General features: G+C 44.9%; 1 protein-coding gene across 1 annotated transcript in view; it reads left to right on the forward strand.

Annotated features, from left to right (window-relative positions):
* The window catches only part of LUZP2 (leucine zipper protein 2), a 610,103-nt gene that overhangs the window by 421,254 nt on the left and 169,827 nt on the right, over positions 1-19,022 (forward strand). The window contains exon 6 of the mRNA XM_084828127.1: positions 10,556-10,618. Coding sequence (XP_084684253.1) covers positions 10,556-10,618 — 63 coding nt within the window. The remainder of the gene's footprint in view (positions 1-10,555; positions 10,619-19,022) is intronic.

A 19,022-nucleotide genomic window follows, 5' to 3' on the forward strand; every position in this document is an offset into this window, starting at 1 on the left:
GCCCTTAAGCTTTTGCAATTTGTGCTGGTGGCCGGGTTTATGCAGGTGCTTCACAAAACAAAAACAAGGAGATGTACTTGAAGTGTGAATTCTGAGTTCTTTCAGCAATAATCATTTTGTTGTTACTCTTCATTGCCTCACAGTACCACAAAAACACCTGCATCAAGCAGCTTGAAGTGATTTATCATTACAGAAGGAGCCACTTTCACTGGGTAATAGACGGGAACAAGTTAAAATGTGTGTGAAACAAGATGCTGTATGTTGTCATTATCCAGGAATTGTGCAAATGACACACAAGGGAATTCAAATCTAAACGATGCATGAGAATTACTTTTGCATTGGTCTTTGTAAGCACATTTATTTGAATGAGAACGACAAGTGTATAATTTACAAATCAAACTTTCAGAATTTCCATTAGGATGTGGACTTAAATCTAGCTAGATGTGCTGTATTCGATTAATATTCTGTTTCAATTGGCAACATGTTTCCCATGCATAATTTTAGAGAATGCTATTACTAGTTAGTAATAAATTTGCATTACTACTGCAGTGTGTTTAATGAAAAGAACCAAATGCAAGAGGTTCAGATTTCCATATCATTTACAGCTGGGATGTATGAAACCACTTACCTGTTTCGTAAGTAGCATCCACGGTGGGGGGAGGCGCTCCGTCCCTCCCCCTGGAATCCTCCCCGGCCGGCTCTGCTCCCTGGCTGGCTCTGCTCCATGGCGACTCCGCGGAGCTGCCAGCCAGGTGCATCCACAGCCGGACATCCGGCTGCAGCAGGTCTGCAGACACAAATGGCGGCCGGTGTAGCGGCCGCCATTTGCGTTCCTTCGCTGAGCCATGATAGGCTACATAAATATTTACGTAGCCTATCACGGCAAGAGCGGGGACGCAAATGGTGCCACGGATTCAAAGGGATGCAAATGGTGGCCGGTGTAGCGGCCGCCATTTGCGGCTGCAGCCCAGCAGTGGCCGGAGCCGCCACTGCTGCCAGAGCTGCCGCCGGAGCCGCCTCCAGAGCCGCAGCCAGACAGGGTCTGTTTCGCAGGGCTTTCGTGGGGTGGTGGGGTGGGGTGCTCCATTCCACCATGGATTCTGGGGTGCCGAATTCACTGGAATTCGGCCTCCCTGGGATCCGTGGCGGAATTCTCTGACATCCCTTGTTGAAAAAGTTTACATAGTTTTATTTTTAAAAATATGTTTTGATGTAGATTTTCTGAATTCAGCATACAGCATGTTTCTTTTGCCCATTTTCTTGACTGGTCCAGAAAAACGTAATTTTTTGCAGAATATGTAAAATAGAATAATAAAGTGTGTATGAGATTCCAGTGAGCACAAAAAGTAGCCTTCTGATTTGGGGATTGTGCCTTTGTTTTGTGGTTCAGAGAAGGAACTTTCCTGATGCTTCTTGCACATAGGTTGTTTTCCCATTTGAAGAGAAAGAGGGAAAACCAGTTGGGGTGGGGACAGAAAAATGTGGGAGCTGTTTTTTGTTTTAATCCAAGGCCTGGGCTGAGAGAAAAATCATGTCACCAATGCAATGGCACCTGTCAAAAAATCACTTCCCCATGATTAGACTCCACATAGCTGCAATATGTGAAGTCAGATCATACAGTTACTTCCCCTGAAATCACCACAACTTCCTCAGGTCTAATGATGTGAATCTTTTTCTTTTCAAAATGGTTTAATATTAGAGCTGATTAGGGATGGCAGACAATTCCGCCACGGATCCCCCGAACTCTGTGGCGGAACGGCCTGCCACCCCCCCGCGGATCCCCCCCGGTACGAGACTTACCTGGGGCAGATCTTCCGGGCGGCGGTGGCTCCAGCAGTGGCTTCGGCGACGGCAGCTGCAGCTGCAGCAGCTGGTCTTCCGACCAGCTGCCGCCACCGCCATTTGCAGGTTTGTTTGTTTGTCTATTTGTTTACGGAGACGTGATAGGCTACATAAGTTTTTACGTAGCCTAAAATGTCTGGGTAAAAAAAAAAGGCATACGCAAAAGGCGGCGGCTATGGCCGCCGCCATTTGCATACCCGTGGGGTTTTTTTACTAAGACGTGATAGGCTACGTAAGTTTTTACGTAGCCTAAAATGACTGGGTAAAAAAAAAAAAAAGGCGTACACAAATGGTGGTGGCTACAGCCGCCGCCATTTGCATTCCTTATTTTGGGCCATCTTAGTCTATGTAAATATTTATGTAGATTAAGATGGCAACAATAAGGAACACAAATGGCGGCGGCCATAGCCGCCGCCATTTGCGTATGCGCGGTTCCCCTCCCCAGAGCCCTCTGCGGCCAGAAATCTGGCTACGGATGGCTCTGGCCTGGCTGGGCCTGGCCAGCTGCTCCGCAGAGCTGCCGCGGAGCACAGCCGGCCACGGAGGATTCCGGGGGGGGAGGAATGGAGCACCTCCCCCCCATCGAGGATTCCAGTGGGAGGGATGGAACACCTCCCCCCCCACCATCAACATAATCCGCGAAAGGTAAGTGACTTTTGTACATCCCTAGAGCTGATGAAATTCAAGAAATGTTTAGGATTCCTCCTGCAATCTGTGAAAATTTGAGGAAATTTTAAGGGAAAGCATTATAATGTGTGTAATAGCCTCCCCCAACCTGGTGCCCTCCAGATGTTTTGGAATACAACTCCCATCATCCTTAACTAGGGATGGGCAAACTCGCCACCACTCACCCCGTGTCTTGTTTCCCCTACTCCCGCTGGCTGCCCAACACAGTTTGCCATGCGTGGCAAGCCACGAGATGGTCCGCAGGTGCCCAGTGAGCTGTGTGAGGCATCCCACTACTCTGGCAGCTACCATCTGGGGCAAAATAGTGGGTAGGCTTTTTTGAAGAATCCCCCATTTTGGGTAAATGGCAGCCATAAATAGGGCTGTTTACAGAAAATTACAGGCATAAATGGTATAATTACATGATTCACATCTTTAATTTAGCATAAATGCCCCTGTTTATGGCTGTCACTTGCACAAAATGGGGGATTTGAGAAACAAGCCTAGCAGCCACCATTTTGAGCAAAATGGCAGCAATTGAAGTTCCCGTTGCCACCCTCCAACCCCTCATTCTCTCCTTGCTAGGTGAGAATGAGGGGTTGGCAAGCAGTGGGGGGCTCCTGCCCCCTCCACCTGTCAACCCTCGTGCTCATCTTGCAAGGAAGGAGAGCACAAGGGGTTGGCAGGTGGCAGCAGCAGGAGCCCCCACCCACCAACCCCTCATCTCTCCTTGCAAGAAGAGTGTGAAGGGTTGGTGGGTGGCAAAATAATTGTGAATTTGTCCAACGCAGCCTACGCTGCATTGGGCAGGCTTGGGGGTCCATGAGATGGCATCAGGGAGACTGAGCTGGTAGTACTCCACCAAGCTCAAGCCCCCAACCAGATACCACCACCATCCCTATCCCTAACCATACTGGCATGCTGTGAGTCATAAGACTTTTTTTCTGACTAAATTCACATAGGATTGCGCCCTAAGGCAATTTGGGGGGAGGGGCAGAGGGAGAGTTCTACATGGAAACATTTCTATGAAGGTAAAAGATCAGTACAAGATTGGAACTATTTTAAAAGGTTCTTAATTGCTTTCAGGCATCCTCCTAAAAGAATAATTTATGTTAACTATTGTGCAGAACAGACATGTTAGTGCTGCTCAAGTAAAATGTGCAATCTACAGATATAGAGCTGTCGTTCCTTTCATCCCATAATATTTCAATTTCCTACACCCCTGTGTTGTACATCCATGACATGTTGGCAGCACCTCAGGATATCTTGTGAGTGGCTTTATTTTTTATTTTGTATGTTATTATTTCAAAACGTTATTGTATTCTATATTTCAAACGGGTTCTTTTTGCCATTTTCTTTCCTTTTGGGGGGCGGGGGGGGGAACCTGAAGGTGCGACTGATATGAGAATTCCTATGTGGCAGAAAGGGAAGGTTTTTACATCAAGGTTTAATTACATTCTGAAAAGATTCTCTGAAACCCAACTAGATTAGGCAGATCATCAGACAATCTGCCTAAAGGACAACAGGAAGAAAATATCAACTGAAAGACATTCAGAAGGAAAGCTAAACCATCCCTTTCCCACTGAGCATGCAAGAAGGATCTCCACACTCTGTTTTGTACACTCTACTGGATGGTCTGACTGGCACGGAAGTTTTACGTGTAGTATTCAAAGAAAAAGAAAACAGCTATTGTTTATTAATATTAATTATTCTTATTGCCCAGGTTCTTCTTAGTGGTTGGTTTTATTGACAATCTGCTTCACCAGTTGCTGAACAGAATGCTGGACTAAATAGACCTTGGTCTGATCTAGCAGGGTTCTTCTTATGTTCTTATAATATGGCCTATTATGCCTCTGTATCTACTTTGTTTATATAAAGGGAGGCCAACCTTATGTTTTCATGATGTGTTGGGGCAGAGGTGGCATCCTAGAGCCAGCCTTTATTAGTTTGGGCCCCAATGAAAGATGTTTCACCGTTTCCCCCTCCATCACATATATCCTTGAGCTCCTGGAGATCATTTCTTCTATTTTGTTCTGCTTAGAACTATGACTTGTCAGCCACCTATAGTAGAATTACTTTCATACATACCCCTCCATTTCCCTTTGTTGTTGTTCAGTCATTCAGTCGTGTCCAACTCTTTGTGACCCCATGGACCATAGCACGCCAGGCCTTCCTGTCCTGCGCTCTCTCCCGGAGCATGCTCAAGTTCATATTCATTGCATCGGTGATGCTCTCTAGCCATCTCATCCTCTGCCGTCCCCTTCTCCTTTTGCCTTCAGTCTTTCCCAGCATCAGGGTCTTTTCCAGAGACTTTTCTCTTCGCATTAGGTGGCCAAAATATTTGAGCTTCAGCTTCCAATGAGCAGTCAGGGTTGATTTCCTTTAGAATGGACTGATTGGACCTCCTTGCAGTCCAGGGGACTCGTAAGAGTCTATCATTTGATTTCTTGTGACTTAAAAGCTTCAGATAATTGGAGTTCCTTTGACTTGTTATGAGGCCCTCCCTGCCTGATTCATAATATTAGGCCTTTCTTTAGGCTGTACTAAGCAGCAGAAACACATACAGCAAACCTACACTATTAGATTAGAGAGCTGAATCCCCAACTACCCCACCTCCCTGTTTTAAGAGAGCATTCCTACTGTGAGAGGCTCTTGAGGACTCCTAGCCTCCTCCTCCCATAGGATATGATGGCCCAGCTTTGTTCCTTATCCAATACAAAAACTTCCTAACTAACAAGTTTTGGATTGTCCATGGTATTTTCTCCAGGTAATCTAAGTCATGGGGCTCAGTACATGTTACACAGAAGTGTGTACTCAGTTCTGATTGCCATTTTCTTCAGGAAAAAAACATCTTTAATAAGAGGGACAGTAGGGAAGGGGTGTGCAAGATATATTTATGCTGTTGCCAGTGTGCTCCAGTTCTGTGCTTTTGGTATGGTGCAAAGATGGGTACCATACTGTGGGCTGTATGAAGATTAGGGATGTATAAGAAATTAGTTTCATTAGTGTTTTTTTTTTTTTCAGGATTCACCCAGTTTGCACCATCCAGACTAAACATGGATTCAGACACTATCTGTGGTTGAAGTCCATACATTTCCAAGCTTGTAGTGTGATTCATGGACCCCCCAAAACGCATGCAACAGTGTGTGTACATTTGAAAAATCTGTGTACTTTTGAAAAATACAAACAAAAATGCTTTAGTCAATGGGAGAAAATGTGTACATTTGGAGAAATTCACATAAAATTACACATGGACTTTCATGCAAAAAGAAAAATGTAATTTGATACAGACTTGAATTGGAACGAGCTTCAAGATGGAATTCAGAGAATTTTGGCAAGCTCAGGTTTTGCTGATTTGCACATCCCTCATGAAGATAGAACTAAGACATTGATCGTGTTACTGTTCCAGCTTACTAGTGTAATCATATGTTACAGAGTGCTTAACCCTTCTCCTGTGTGCTACTTCAAATTCCCTCCCATGGCTGCTTTGCCCAAACAAGCAAACATTTATATCTTCACAAACAAGTGTTATTGGCACCCTTTGGAGGGAAAACCAACTTGGCGGGAGTCTCGATTCTGCTTCTCTGCTCAAGGCCACTCCTTCCAGTGGCATTTTCTGGAAGAGAAGAAGGGCTTCCAGGGCTAGACAATGGTTCTTGATCTTTATTTGACTGACTGACTGACTGACTGTCTGAGTTGTTGTTGTTGTTGTTGTTGTTGTTGTTGTTGTTATTATTCACTTGATCCCTTAAAGATAGAAATGGGAGATTGCCTAAAAGCACTTTTGCAGACTGCCTCTCGCTTTGCTCTAATGGATAATTGTGTATCCGCAACATCTGCACTTCTTGTCAATGTCGTTAATATATATTATAAAATGTTGTATTAATTATGCAAGCTTTCCTCTATTGGAGTAGCATGGTGTTTAAAAAAACATAAGATCCATTAGAAACTACTTTAACTTTTTCATGAGGCTTCTTAATATCCCATATGCAATGAAATATAGATACTAATGGGTTGCTGTGTAATAACGAGGATGGAAAATGTGGCTGGGGTAAGAGTAAAGGACTCAGTACAGCCTTCACTGAAAGTATCTGGGAAATTTTCCATGTATATTTTCATTCAATAGTAATGAACTAAAACATGTGGCCTGTTGCTTACCTGGATATAAGAGAATATCGTTATATTGTTTGGCTCACAGTATTCTTAGCATGAAGATGAATGGAATCAAAATAGATTCGATCTGTGTAGCTTTTAGAATGTGAAGCATCTGTGAAGGTAAATGAAATGGGCTATTGACTGCGTGATGGCAGGGCAGTTCATATATTGCTTGAGTGGTATTTGCAGCAATCTTGTGGTGCATTTCCAGTCATATGTGAACTGATTAAAGGCAGCTGTCGGCAAGACCACATCACTCCAGTGCTGAAGGAGTTGCACTGGTAACCAGTTGTTGTCTGGGCCCAATTCAAGGTGTTGGCATTGAACTTTAAAACCCTATATGGTTCCAGCCTAGTCTATCGTAAGGAGCGCTTCCAACAACACCAGGAATGCCACTCAATGAGATCGGCTTCAGAAAGCCTTCTTTCTGTCCCATCAGCCAGGACAAATAGGCTGGTGAGGACTAGGGAGAAGGCCTTTTCTGTGGTGTCCCCCACTCTGTGGAATTACCTCTCTAGTGACCTCTGCCATGCCCCCTCTTTGATAAGTTTCCATCAGGCTTTGAAAACCTGGCTGTTCAGGCAAGCATTTGGGGTGGGTTAGGTGGGGTGGGTTTTTTTAGAGCAATGTTGTTTTGTTCAGTTGATTATGTAAATTTGTTGTATTTCATGTTGTTATTTGTATTGTACGCCCCCTAGAGTGGCCAGGTAGCAGGCCAGATGGGCAGCTAATAAACCTAATAAATAAAAATAAACCAACTGCGGCGACTATGTGGGATGGCTATTTGACATGATTATCCCCCATGTACATTTTATTTCTCCTTGTGAGCTAATGCCATTCATGTGTGAAGACATCAGGTGGCTTCATGCAGATCCCCTCATATACTGAAAACACATTGCAGGCGTTCTCCCTCTCACACACATGCAAGATGTGCTCTTCCTAGCACGCCTTCACACTGCAGTTTCAAAGGCAGTGTGAAGGAACTACAGGCAGAAGCTAATACCACATGAGCAGATGTCTGCTCATCTGGCTGGACTTTCTCCCACTCACCCACTACACCCCTCACCACTTGAGCATCTCTGCTCTGGAGGGTCACCCAGCCATCTGGGTCACATTTTGAGGGTGTGCAGGGGGCTGCCAGGGGGAGGGGGGAATTATTCCCTCCCAGTTCCATGGAGGGAAGTAGTTCCTTCAGCAGAAAAGCTTCATTGGATTCCACCCTATATGTGCATAAGGATATACACATGTTAGGCTCCTCCACAGAGCATCCTGATTGGCACATGATCCCTCTTCATGTGGAATAGTCACTCCCACATGCATCAGGCCCCTTCACATTGCCATGGAATTCACTGCTGTTAGGAGGTGTGGCCAGCACATGAGTTCTTATTGTGGGGAAGAGCTAGTTGTGCTTTGAGTTCATGACAGGGTTCAAGTTCAACCGGTATTGTTATATGATAAAGAAGAAGTAGTAACCACACAGCCCAGCATATGAAAAATGAGTCTCATGTGAATGATTAAAAGGAATTTAGCAAAATGTTAGATTAAAAAGTGTTTTCAGTCACTCGAAAGTCCTTTATAGCATGGCTGAAGCTATTTTCCATTTCTGAAAGTGAAAAGTATTATTGTAGGACAGGGAATAATGGGCCCAAGTTACAGGAAACCAGATTCTGGCTGAACAACAGGAAAAACTTCCTGACTGTCAGAGCAATATGATAATGGAACCAATTACCCAGGGAAGTAGTGGGCTCTCCCACATTGGAGGCATTCTAGGCTGGACAGCCATCTCTCAGGGATGCTCTGACTTGGATTCCTGCATTGAGCAGGAGGTTGGACTCGATGGTCTTGTAGGCCCCTTCCAATCCTACTATTGTAGGGATGTCGTAGAAATCCTCCACGGACCCCAATGAGGCTGGATTCTATTGAATCGATCCACCACCACCCCTGAAGTCCATGGAGGATCGGATCTCCTACCTCCATCTCCCCGCCAAGTCGCTTGCTGGCCGGATCCTGCCTGCTGCCGGCTCTGAAGCCCCAGCAATACGGCTGCCATTGCCATATTGCTGGCTGGACTGACAGACTGCAGGCGTAAATGTTGTCCACTATGCCATTTCTGTCCCTGCTAGGGATGTCAGAGAATTTTGCCATGAATCTCAGGGAGACCGAATGCCAGCGCATTCAGCCCCTCGAAACTGGTGGTGAAACGGTCTGCCCCCCCGCCCCCCCCCCGGGACGGGACTTACCTTGGGCAAATCCTCCTGCCAGTGGCGGCTCCGGCGGCGGTTTGGCGGCCGTTTGGCAGCGGCAGCGGCCGGTCTTCCGACCAGCTGCCGCCGCCGCCATTTCCAGTAAAAAACAAACAAACAAACAAAAACGTGATAGGCTACGTAAAGTTTTACGTAGCCTATCACGGCTAGATTTTAAAAAAATACCATGATAGGCTACGTAAACGTTTACGTAGCCTATCACGGCTGATTAAAAAACAACAACAACAATGGGCGTATGCAAATGGTGGCGCCCATGGGTGCCGCCATTTGCATTCCTTATTTTGGCACGTCTAGTCTACGTAAACATTTACGTAAACTATGGCAAAAATAAGGGGAACGCAAATAGCGTAGCGTCTACGCTATTTGTGTTCCCCTTATTTTCGCTGTAGTCTACGTAAATGTTTACGTAGACTAGACGTTCCAAAATAGGGAATGCAAATGGCGGTGCCCATGGGCGCTGCCATTTGTGTACGTGCGTTGTTGTTGTTTTTTAAATCAGCTGTGATAGGCTACGTAAACATTTATGTAGCCTATCATGGCTGACTGCAGGGATGCAAACGGCGGCGGCTATGGCCGCCGCCATTTGCGGGCCCAGCCGGCCAGGATTCGGGTGTGGAGGGATGGCCAGAATTTCGGGGGGGAGGGACGGAGCGCCTTCCCCCCAGCCAGAATTTCAGGGGGAGGGATGGAGCGCCTCCCCCCCACAGTGAATCAAATTTCGTTAAAGGTAAGTGACTTTCGTACATCCCTAGGACTCCCTGCTCTTTGACATGATAGGCTATGTAAATCTTTACGTAGCCTATTGCATGAAAAAACAGGGACGCAAATGGCATATGCTATGCTGGACACCATTTGCGTTCACAGTATGTCAGTCCAGCCAGCGATACGGCAATGGTGGCTGTATTGCTGGGGCTTCAGGGCTGGCCAGCGGCTCCGCAGAGTCAATGCGGAGCGGAGCCAGTCGGCGAGGATTCCAGGGGGATTGCCTCTCCACCCCCAGCAGACCCCCCCATGGATGGCAAGGTAAGGGATTCATACATCCCTACTATTCTGTGATTGTATGATTCTATGAAGTAAAATGAGGCCATTGATTGATGGGAGTAAAATCAGGAGGAAGAATAAGTCAGCATATTTTCTCTGAGTGCCACAAATGCTTTAGTTAATTTCTTTATGAATAAAGTTCAGAAATCCTGGCATTTGTATCTCACAACTAAAACCCTGGACAGAATTCATAGATGGTGAAAGCTAGCATTGCTTCATTTAAGTAATGTACGTGTGTGTGTGTGTGTGTGTGTGTGTGTGTGTGTGTTGGAGTGTATTTCCACTACATTTCACCGTTTTTATCCCATAACATAGCTAGTCCAAATAAATACTTTCTTCTTTAATTCACAGTCTGTTTTGGAAAGGTAAGAGTCTGTTTTTCTGTCCTCATAAATGACAATTTAAATATGAAGTCCATAGGCACCCAGAATTACCATTACATATTTATTTTCATTTTGAATGTATTTTTGTCCTCACTGACTTCTTGATGATCATATTTTAGTATACCATGCTAAAATATTTAGATGATTTCTTAATATTTTAGTATATGTTAATAATAAAAAAACATGTTTCTTCCCCTCCCTTAGAACAAAAGCCTGAAAAACAAGCTCCTGTCGGGAAGCAAACTTTGTGGCATTCATGCAGAAGAGGTGAGTAGAATTTTGTACTGATCTGACTCCAGCCAGTCCAATGGGCAAATGGCTTCTCAATGAAGCCTGCCACAAATTTTATTTCAGGAGTGAAAAATATACTGCTGAGGTGTTGGGATCACACTGTGCACCAAATTGTCTTCTTACTTCCAGTAATTTCATATGTGTTCAGAGAGAAAGAAAATATGGTCCCAAGTTGTATCCAAGGGAAAAAGGGTTTGAATTCATTTGTAGAGTTACTTATAAGGTTCTTAAGATTTTTAGATTGAGTTTAAGGAGAAGTATAAAAAATAGAGGCATGGATCCAGAGATGCCTTGCCTGAGCAGAAGGCATTTCCACTTGTGCCAGGCAGCTCCACCAAATCCTCCAGATTTCCCTGTCCCAGCACAGCCCCTTATGCCCTCATGTGAAGCCTCATACACCATTCTAGAAGGTCCCTTCCCATAAATGTCATCAGCGTTTTCTATGACCATTCTCATTCAATTTGATAGAAAAGGGATTGCTGGGGGGGGGGGATCAAGTAAGAAGAAAATTTCAGAAGAATTTTCATTGGTTGGGTTTCTGGTTCTTGTACTTACCTTACTTATTTAGGTGGTTGTGGAGTGTGTATGAATGTTCTGATTTTCATTGTGCAGTCTTCTAGTAGGCAGCCTCCCTGGCTTCCTACACTTCAAATGAAGCCCAGGGGTAGATGTCATGAAGTAACTCCTCCCTCAAGGGGTGATGGGGAGAGATATAATAGAAAGAAATAACACAAAGAGCACCCTTGACCACCCTGTAATGATAAGCTCAAAACCCACCACCAAAATGGTGGCAGCACAAAACACAAAAGCATGTAGAAAAAAGAAAAAGAGACTGTGCTACAACCACTGCTAATGGTGAGCCCCACCTCTCAGAAACTGTTGGGAAATCCCCCGCTCAAGGAATCCAATGAAATTGTTTGTTTGTGTGCCCCCACCCACAATTACTCTGCCCATACCTAGGGATGTACAGACTGTGTAAAAGCTTCACAGATTGTCAGGTGCCTTTTCTTCCATTGTCCACCCACAGATGGATGCAAATTGGTTTTTTTTAATCTTGTGGAAAAATATGTAAATAATTACGTAAGTATTTACGTAAGTATTTACATAATTTACCTCGGTATGTAACATTTCGCATATTGTCTCCCATTCCATTCAAAATTTCCTCAGCATAAACTTACATATTTTCCTACAAATTTTTGTGTGTAAATTTCGGGAAAGTAAAAACATCATCCGAAAGTCCACAGACTCCGTGTGGCCTGAGGGGGATCGCTCCGCAGCAGATTCTGCAGGTCAGATTCTTAGAAATCTGAGCTTATTTTAGTCTGTCGCACATTTCTCCAGCATCCGTATAACTCGGGTGGAGAATTTCAAGAGGTTATACTTCACCCTGAGGAAGAGTTTGGGGAGCAGGATTCCCACTTGCAAGCAGAGTTCTACTTCTCTATCTTTAGACCCAACCCATATGAAATAAATCAATATAATACAACAACAACAACAACAACAACAAGCAGTGCTTCAGAAGCTTTGCAATGCTAATAAGACTTCATATCATGGTACTTGCTTCATGTTTCCACACATATGGGCTACAAACAGCTGTGATATGCACATGCACATGCGCTAGCGATAGCATGTATGCACTGTAGTTTTTCTATTAGCTTCCCTTTCAGCAGCTTTCATGTCAAACGTTGCAACCAGTGCAAAATATTTTTAAGAACAGAAGTATTACAATAGCTAGCCTCCCATCCAACAGATAGAGTTTTCACTTTTGACAGGAAAAAAATGGGTTATAAAGGTGCAGGTTATAGGTCAAAGAAGGGAGGGAGGAGACAGGGAAACAGCCCTATAGTCTTTAGCATTTAGGTGTACGAAATACTCACCCTGTTCCGGTTTGTGGTGTCTGCTGCGGGAGGAGGCGATCCGTCCCTTCCCCCCGGAATCCTGGCTGGCCGGCTGCACTCTGCAGCGATTCTGCATAGCCGCCGGCCAGCTCTGAAGCCCCAGCGATACTGCCACCATTGCCGTATTGCTGGCTGGAGTGATGTACTGCGGACACAAATGGCATCCAGCATAGTGGACGCCATTTGCATCCCTGCTCTTTGACATGATAGGCTATGTAAATCTTTACATATTGCGCGAAGAAACAGGGACACAAATATGCCATTTGTGTCCCTGTTTTTTCACGCAATAGGCTACGTAAAGATTTATGTAGCCTATCACGTCAAAGAGCAGGGACACAAATAGCATAGCGGACGCCATTTGCATCCGCAGTCTGTCAGTCCAGCTGGCGATACAGCAATGGCGGCCGTATTCATTGGGCTTCAGAGCCGGAGACAGGCAGGATCTAGCCGGTGAGGGACTTTGCGGGGAGGTGGAGGTAGGAGATCCAATCCTCCACGGACTTCAGGGCCCCGGATTCAATAGAATCCAGCCTCATTGGGGTCCGTGGAGGATTTCTCCAACATCCCTAAGCGTTCTCAATTTAAAAAGCTGAATCATTCTTACAAGACATCTGTGTTCTCCTGAACCACATCTGGGTACCACAAAAAGAATTTTAAGAGCCTTCTTCGAGAAATCTGGGAGAGTAAGCAGCTGAAATGAAGAAATGTTGGAAAATGTCAGTGCAAAAACAGACGTGGTGTGGCGTGTGATCCAGGACAGTGGGGGCAGGTGGCTCCAATTTTGTTGGGGCCATGAAACCATTCTGGGTTTCAGTCAAAACCAGCCAGAACCCCAAAGGAGCTATCCAAGGTTCTGAACCTGTTTTGGAGATAGGGTTCAGCACCTTGCGTAGCTCCTTCATAGTTCTAGCTGGTTCTGACCAAAACCCAGAATGGATTCACAGCCCCTCCGTAATCAGACTCATCAGCCTCCACTGATCCAGGGTGATGGTATAGGGTTTTGTAGCACCATATAGTGGGCCATTTCTAGTAGAGATAGATATCTTTCCTCATGTTCACATTTAAATGTTCACATTTAATGTTCCTCATGCTCACATCAATGTTTAAACACACAAATCTGCTGGCATGTTGTGTTCGGCCCTCATCCTGCTTTGAACCCATGACTGCTAGGTGTTTCTGAGATCAGCAGTTATATGATGCGAAGGCATATCACTTTTTGAAAGCAAGGTACTGTGCTACTTAAAAAGCTGGTTGATTTTCAACAGAACCAAAGTATGCAGTAAGTTGCTTGAAATCCACACACACGCATACACCTATTGTGCAAATAGGTAATTTTATTTTTATACCTTTGAGGGGAAAGGAAGAAGGGGCTTTTTTTTCAAGTCTTAATTTCTGTTTCCGCAACAGAATATATATCTACCTGTGATAAAGTGTGAATCTCTGTGGGATTACATAGTTAATGAAAAATTCCAAAAACTGGGGGAAAAGAAAGAGAAGAAAAGAAAGAGAAAAAAATCCAAAATGTTTATTAGGATGATAACTTTATTAGGTCAGCTCAAAGGGCCTAGGGATGTACGAAAGGGACTTACCTTGTCCCGCAGCTTTTTTCGTGGTGGGGGGGAGGCGCTTCGCTTCTCCCCCCGAAGTTCATGCGAGGGGGGGGAGACTTCCCGCCTCGCCGGGCCGAAATTCAGGCCGGGTGGGAGGCGCCCCATCCCTTGCCAGTGAAAGTCAGGCTGGGTAGAAGCGTCCCGTCTACCCGGCTGCGAAAAAAACAAACAAACCCACCTCCGTGATAGGCTACGTAATGATTAACATAGCCTATCATGGCTAGATTTGCAAAGTCAGCTGTGATAGGCTACGTTAATCGTCACGTAGCCTATCATGGGTGACTTTGAAAAAAAAAAAAAAGGCGTATGCAAATGGCGGCCCCCATAGGGAGCCGCCATTTGCGTTCCTTATTTAGTCCCTGTAGTCTACGTAAAGATTTACGTAGACTATGGCGAAAATAAGGGCAACGCTATTTGCGTTGCCCTTATTTTCGCCGTAGTCTATGTAAAGCTTTACGTAGACTACTGGGACCAAATGAGGAACGCAAATGGCGGCTCCCTATGGGGGCCGCCATTTGCGTATGCGTTTTTTTTTTCAAAGTCACCCGTATTAGGCTACGTGACGATTAACGTAGCCTATCACGGCTGACTTTGCAAATCTAGCCATGATAGGCCTCGTTAATTGTTACGTAGCCTATCACGGGGGTGTTGTTGTTGTTTTTTTAACTTTCCTAGTAATGGCGGCAGCAGCATCCGGTCGAAAGACCGGCTGCCGCCCCCGCCCCTGACGAAGACCCGCTGAACTGCCGCCGGGACCCGCAGCCGGGAGGGACATTCGTGAAAGGTAAGTCCCATCCCAGGGGGCGGGGCGGGGGGGCGGAGGGTGGTGGAGAATTTCACTGCTGATTTCGGGGGGCCGAATGCATTGGCACTTGGCCCCCCGAAGTTTCGGGGAGAAATTCTCCCCCATCCCTAAAAGGGTCACAAAATACTGTGTGAGGTTTTGAGATCTCCAGATCACTTCATCAGGCAAGACATTACAAAAGAAAAACTAGGTCGGAGGAGGGGAATGAAGAAGAGGGGGGAAAGGCTGAACTGATGTTGAAGTTGTGACGTCCACAGAGATGGAATGTTGGAGAAGTCTACAGTTTCTTATTGTCAGCAAGCGAGGCAGATCTCTTCTACCGTTCAAATGTCTTACCGCCATATAGTCTTTTAGGCAGATAGGTTTGCATTGCTCTGCGGTAGCTACAGTTCTTTTCCGATGAGCCATCCCCTGTCCTGCTACTGTAGCTTTGCATGATCCTGCTACTATACATCTAATGAGAATGGCTGTTGCCACAATAATATATCTGGCACCCACACTGCTGCTTTGGTGGAGGCATCCTGGATCAGTTTAACATATCTACTCAATGATATGTGCTTGCATTCTGTCTGGTACAACAGATGGGCTTTACTGCAATCAGTGACTGAAGTTGACTGTTTTGCTAATAAGTGATTGCAAGATGAAACAAGCAATTAAAATTGATCTTACAGTATCTCAATACAGCTGGTTTGGGGAAATGAACATGTTTCTTTCTTCAAGAATCAACGAGACATGGTTCACATGATCAGCATAATCCTACAACAGCCCATGGGTTGTTGGAGGTTGTTTCCCACTCCAAAAATGCATGCGGCCTGGGTTCAGATGACACTCCAAGCTGTGCTTGGGTGGTGGTTCTGAAAATTGTGCCCAGCACGTGCCACAATTTAAATTAGCCACTGTGGGGTTTTTTTAATGCTTTTTATTCTATTTTTTATCTTTATAAATGAAATAAACAATACCAACAACCTAATCATTATCTATAGTTTCCAACAATACAGTATTCTTAGGAGGACATAACAATAATGAAAAAGAAAAAAAAAAAGAACAGAAGGAGGAAGAGGAAGAAGAAAGCAAGAAGGAAAAAGAAAAAAATATTAAAAAGTTACTTAAAAGGATTAAATTTAAACTGCATTACACACAAACTTCAAGTATCATTCTACTTAAAAGTTATACTTACAACATTGCCAATATTACAATTCAGTACAGCATAGATAATCAACCTTACATTTCAATATTGTATCTTCAGTCTTATAGCAAGGGAGCAAGCCTATTGTAGGAGCAAGCCTACAATTCACTTCCAAGTTCCAATAACTATATACTGTCCTTCAGTTAAGATATAATAGTAAAGCTTAACAATTTAACCAGCCAAAAATATTACTAATCAAAGTCTCATAATAATGATAGTAATAATAATAATAAAAGGAAGGAAATTTAAAAGGATCAGTAATAATAATTACTTTATACTATCTATATTTTAGATAGTGTCATTTCTAAATCTATATATGAATTTAATTTTCTTACCTGTATCAGTGGATTTCAAACTTTCTAGCTTCAGGGAACATCTTCCACTTTGACTTATCTGCCAAGGAACTTTTTCACATTGTGAAATATTCTGGGGCATGTTGCACAGAGTTCATGAAGGATTGTGTTGGGCCTCACAATCACCCACTGTGAACTGAGAATATTTCCTAGAACACACCTCGCATCCTGTCACTGTGTACTGAAGAGAAAGATCACTAGTGATGAGCAAACCTTTTGGGGGGATACTTTGTCTGCCAGTGCTAATTTTTAAATTGAGGAACCCCTGATAAATGTTCAAAGACCTAAAGTGTCCCTAGAAGGCATTTTGAAAGCCAATATTTGATAGTCAACATATAGTTGTATTTTAGTTGACAGTATTTCTTAGATAACATGAACAGTAATTAGTATATGACATTATGAGAATCTATATTTGAAGCCTACACAAAATCAAAGCAATCAAGAGATGTCAACAAGTTTAAAGCATTCACTTTTAGACATTAACATGTTCACATTCTCAGTTAGATCTTGCAAATTTTACATTCAAAATGTAAGTTCAGATGTTGAATTTCAAATTGCTTATTCTTATGTCTTCAGTGGTGGGACTGGAAAATTAATTGAATATAAAATGTTGGTGACTGTTCATTTCCGATATACTTAAGGCCTCTTTACAAGCAGCAACTTACGCTTGTTACTTTGGTGATGGGGAGGGTGGAACTAACATGCAAGAAAAATAGGGGCAAATAAGGGGAACCCCTAAGTGCAGCCTATGCATGCATAAACAGGTGCACTGGATAGGTACCTTGAACTCTGAGGATTTTTGCATCATCAAATTAGAGCTGAGCTGAAGACACTTCAGCTGAAATTTCACTTCTTCTGTGGCTGTTTGCCTAAGTAATTTGGCAATGTTTCCTTACCTTCCCATAGCTGAGAGCCATACACAGGACCAGAAAGTAAGAGTCGTCCCTGTGTTGCTAGAAAGCTGTCCCTCCTCTGGCACATTAGGCAAACTTTGTGCTTGTTCATAGTTGCCATCCCCCCTCCAATCCAAAAAAATATGCACCTTCATAGCCCACAGTAAGGACTGCAAAGTTAGAGTTGTTGTTTCAAGGCACTGCTCAATAAAGCCATTACAAATTACAAAATGGGCATCTACAGCCTTCTCAAGAGGGGTCATATTTTCTGTGCTTAATGGTGCTGTGCCGAAAATATTTCCCACATTTTTTTCACCCATTCTCATTCAATTTGATAGAAAAGAAATTGCTTTCGAAAAGAAATTCAAAGGAGGAGAAAAATTTGAAGAAATTCTCATGGGTTGGGTTCAGGGTTCTTGTCTTAACCTAACTTATGACGTGGCCAAGGAGTGTATGTGAGTGTCTTGTCTTTCATTATATGATCATATCCCTAGCAGCTTGTAGCCTCCTTGGCTTCCCACACTTCAGTTAAAGCCCAGGGGTAGATCTCATGAGGTAATTCCTCACATAGAGCTTTTTTTCAGATCAGGAAGTGCAGGCAGCCTGAGAGGCTGCAAAGCGATGGACAGCAATGTTAGAGAATTCCACCATGGATCCCAGGGGGGCCAAATTCCAGTGAATTTGGCCACCAGAATCTGTGGGGGAACAGAGCCCCCTGCCCCACCACCCCACAAAAGCCCTGCGAAACGGAGCCTACCTGGCTGCGGCTCCGGCAGCAGCTCCGGCCACTGCCAGGCTGCCATCATAGTGACTGCCATTTGCGTCCCTATGCCGGCCCATGATAGGCTACATATATATTTACATAGCCTATCACAGCTAAAGCAGGGACACAAATGGTATCCCCTACACCATTTGCGTTCCCGCTTTAGCCGTGATAGGCTACGTAAATATTTATGTAGCCTATCACGGGCTTGCGTAGGGATGCAAATGACATCCCCTATGTAGGATGCCATTTGCATCCGCAACAGCCCGGCAGCACCTGGAAGCCCTGCTGTGGGTTGGCCCGGCTGGTGGCTCCGCAGCCTGACTGCGGAGTGGAGCCAACTGGGCAGGATTCCGGGGGGGAGGAACGCATCGCCTCCCCCCACCTGCGGAACCTGGCAGAGCCAGGTAAGCGGGGTTTCGTTCACCCCTAGCGATGGATGGATGAATACTAGAAAGATAAAACACACAAAGCACCTAGGGGCGTATGAAACCCCGCTTACCTGGCTCCACCGGGTTCCGCAGGTGGGGGGAGGCAATCCGTTCCTCCCCCCTGGAATCCTGCCTGGCTAACTCTGCTCCGTGGCCAGTAGGGATGTACGAAAATCACTTAACTTTCTGGGATTATGCTGATGGTGGGGGGGAGGCATTCCGTCCCTCCCCCCAGAGTCCTCGTCGGGGGGGAAGGCGCTCCGTTCCTCCCCCCCCCCCGGCATCCTGGCTGGCCGGCTGTGCTCCACAGTGATTCTGCAGAGCCACCGGCCAGCTCTGCCAGCGGCCAGACATCCAGCCGCTGGCTAGCAGGGACGCAAATGGCGGCGGCCGTAGCCGCCGTTTGCGTCCCTGCAGTCAGCCATTATAGGCTACATAAAT

Source organism: Heloderma suspectum, chromosome 1 (assembly GCF_057233095.1).
Source record: "Heloderma suspectum isolate Gila_16-S chromosome 1, 16-S_ref, whole genome shotgun sequence".
Taxonomy (NCBI): Eukaryota; Metazoa; Chordata; class Lepidosauria; order Squamata; family Helodermatidae; genus Heloderma; species Heloderma suspectum.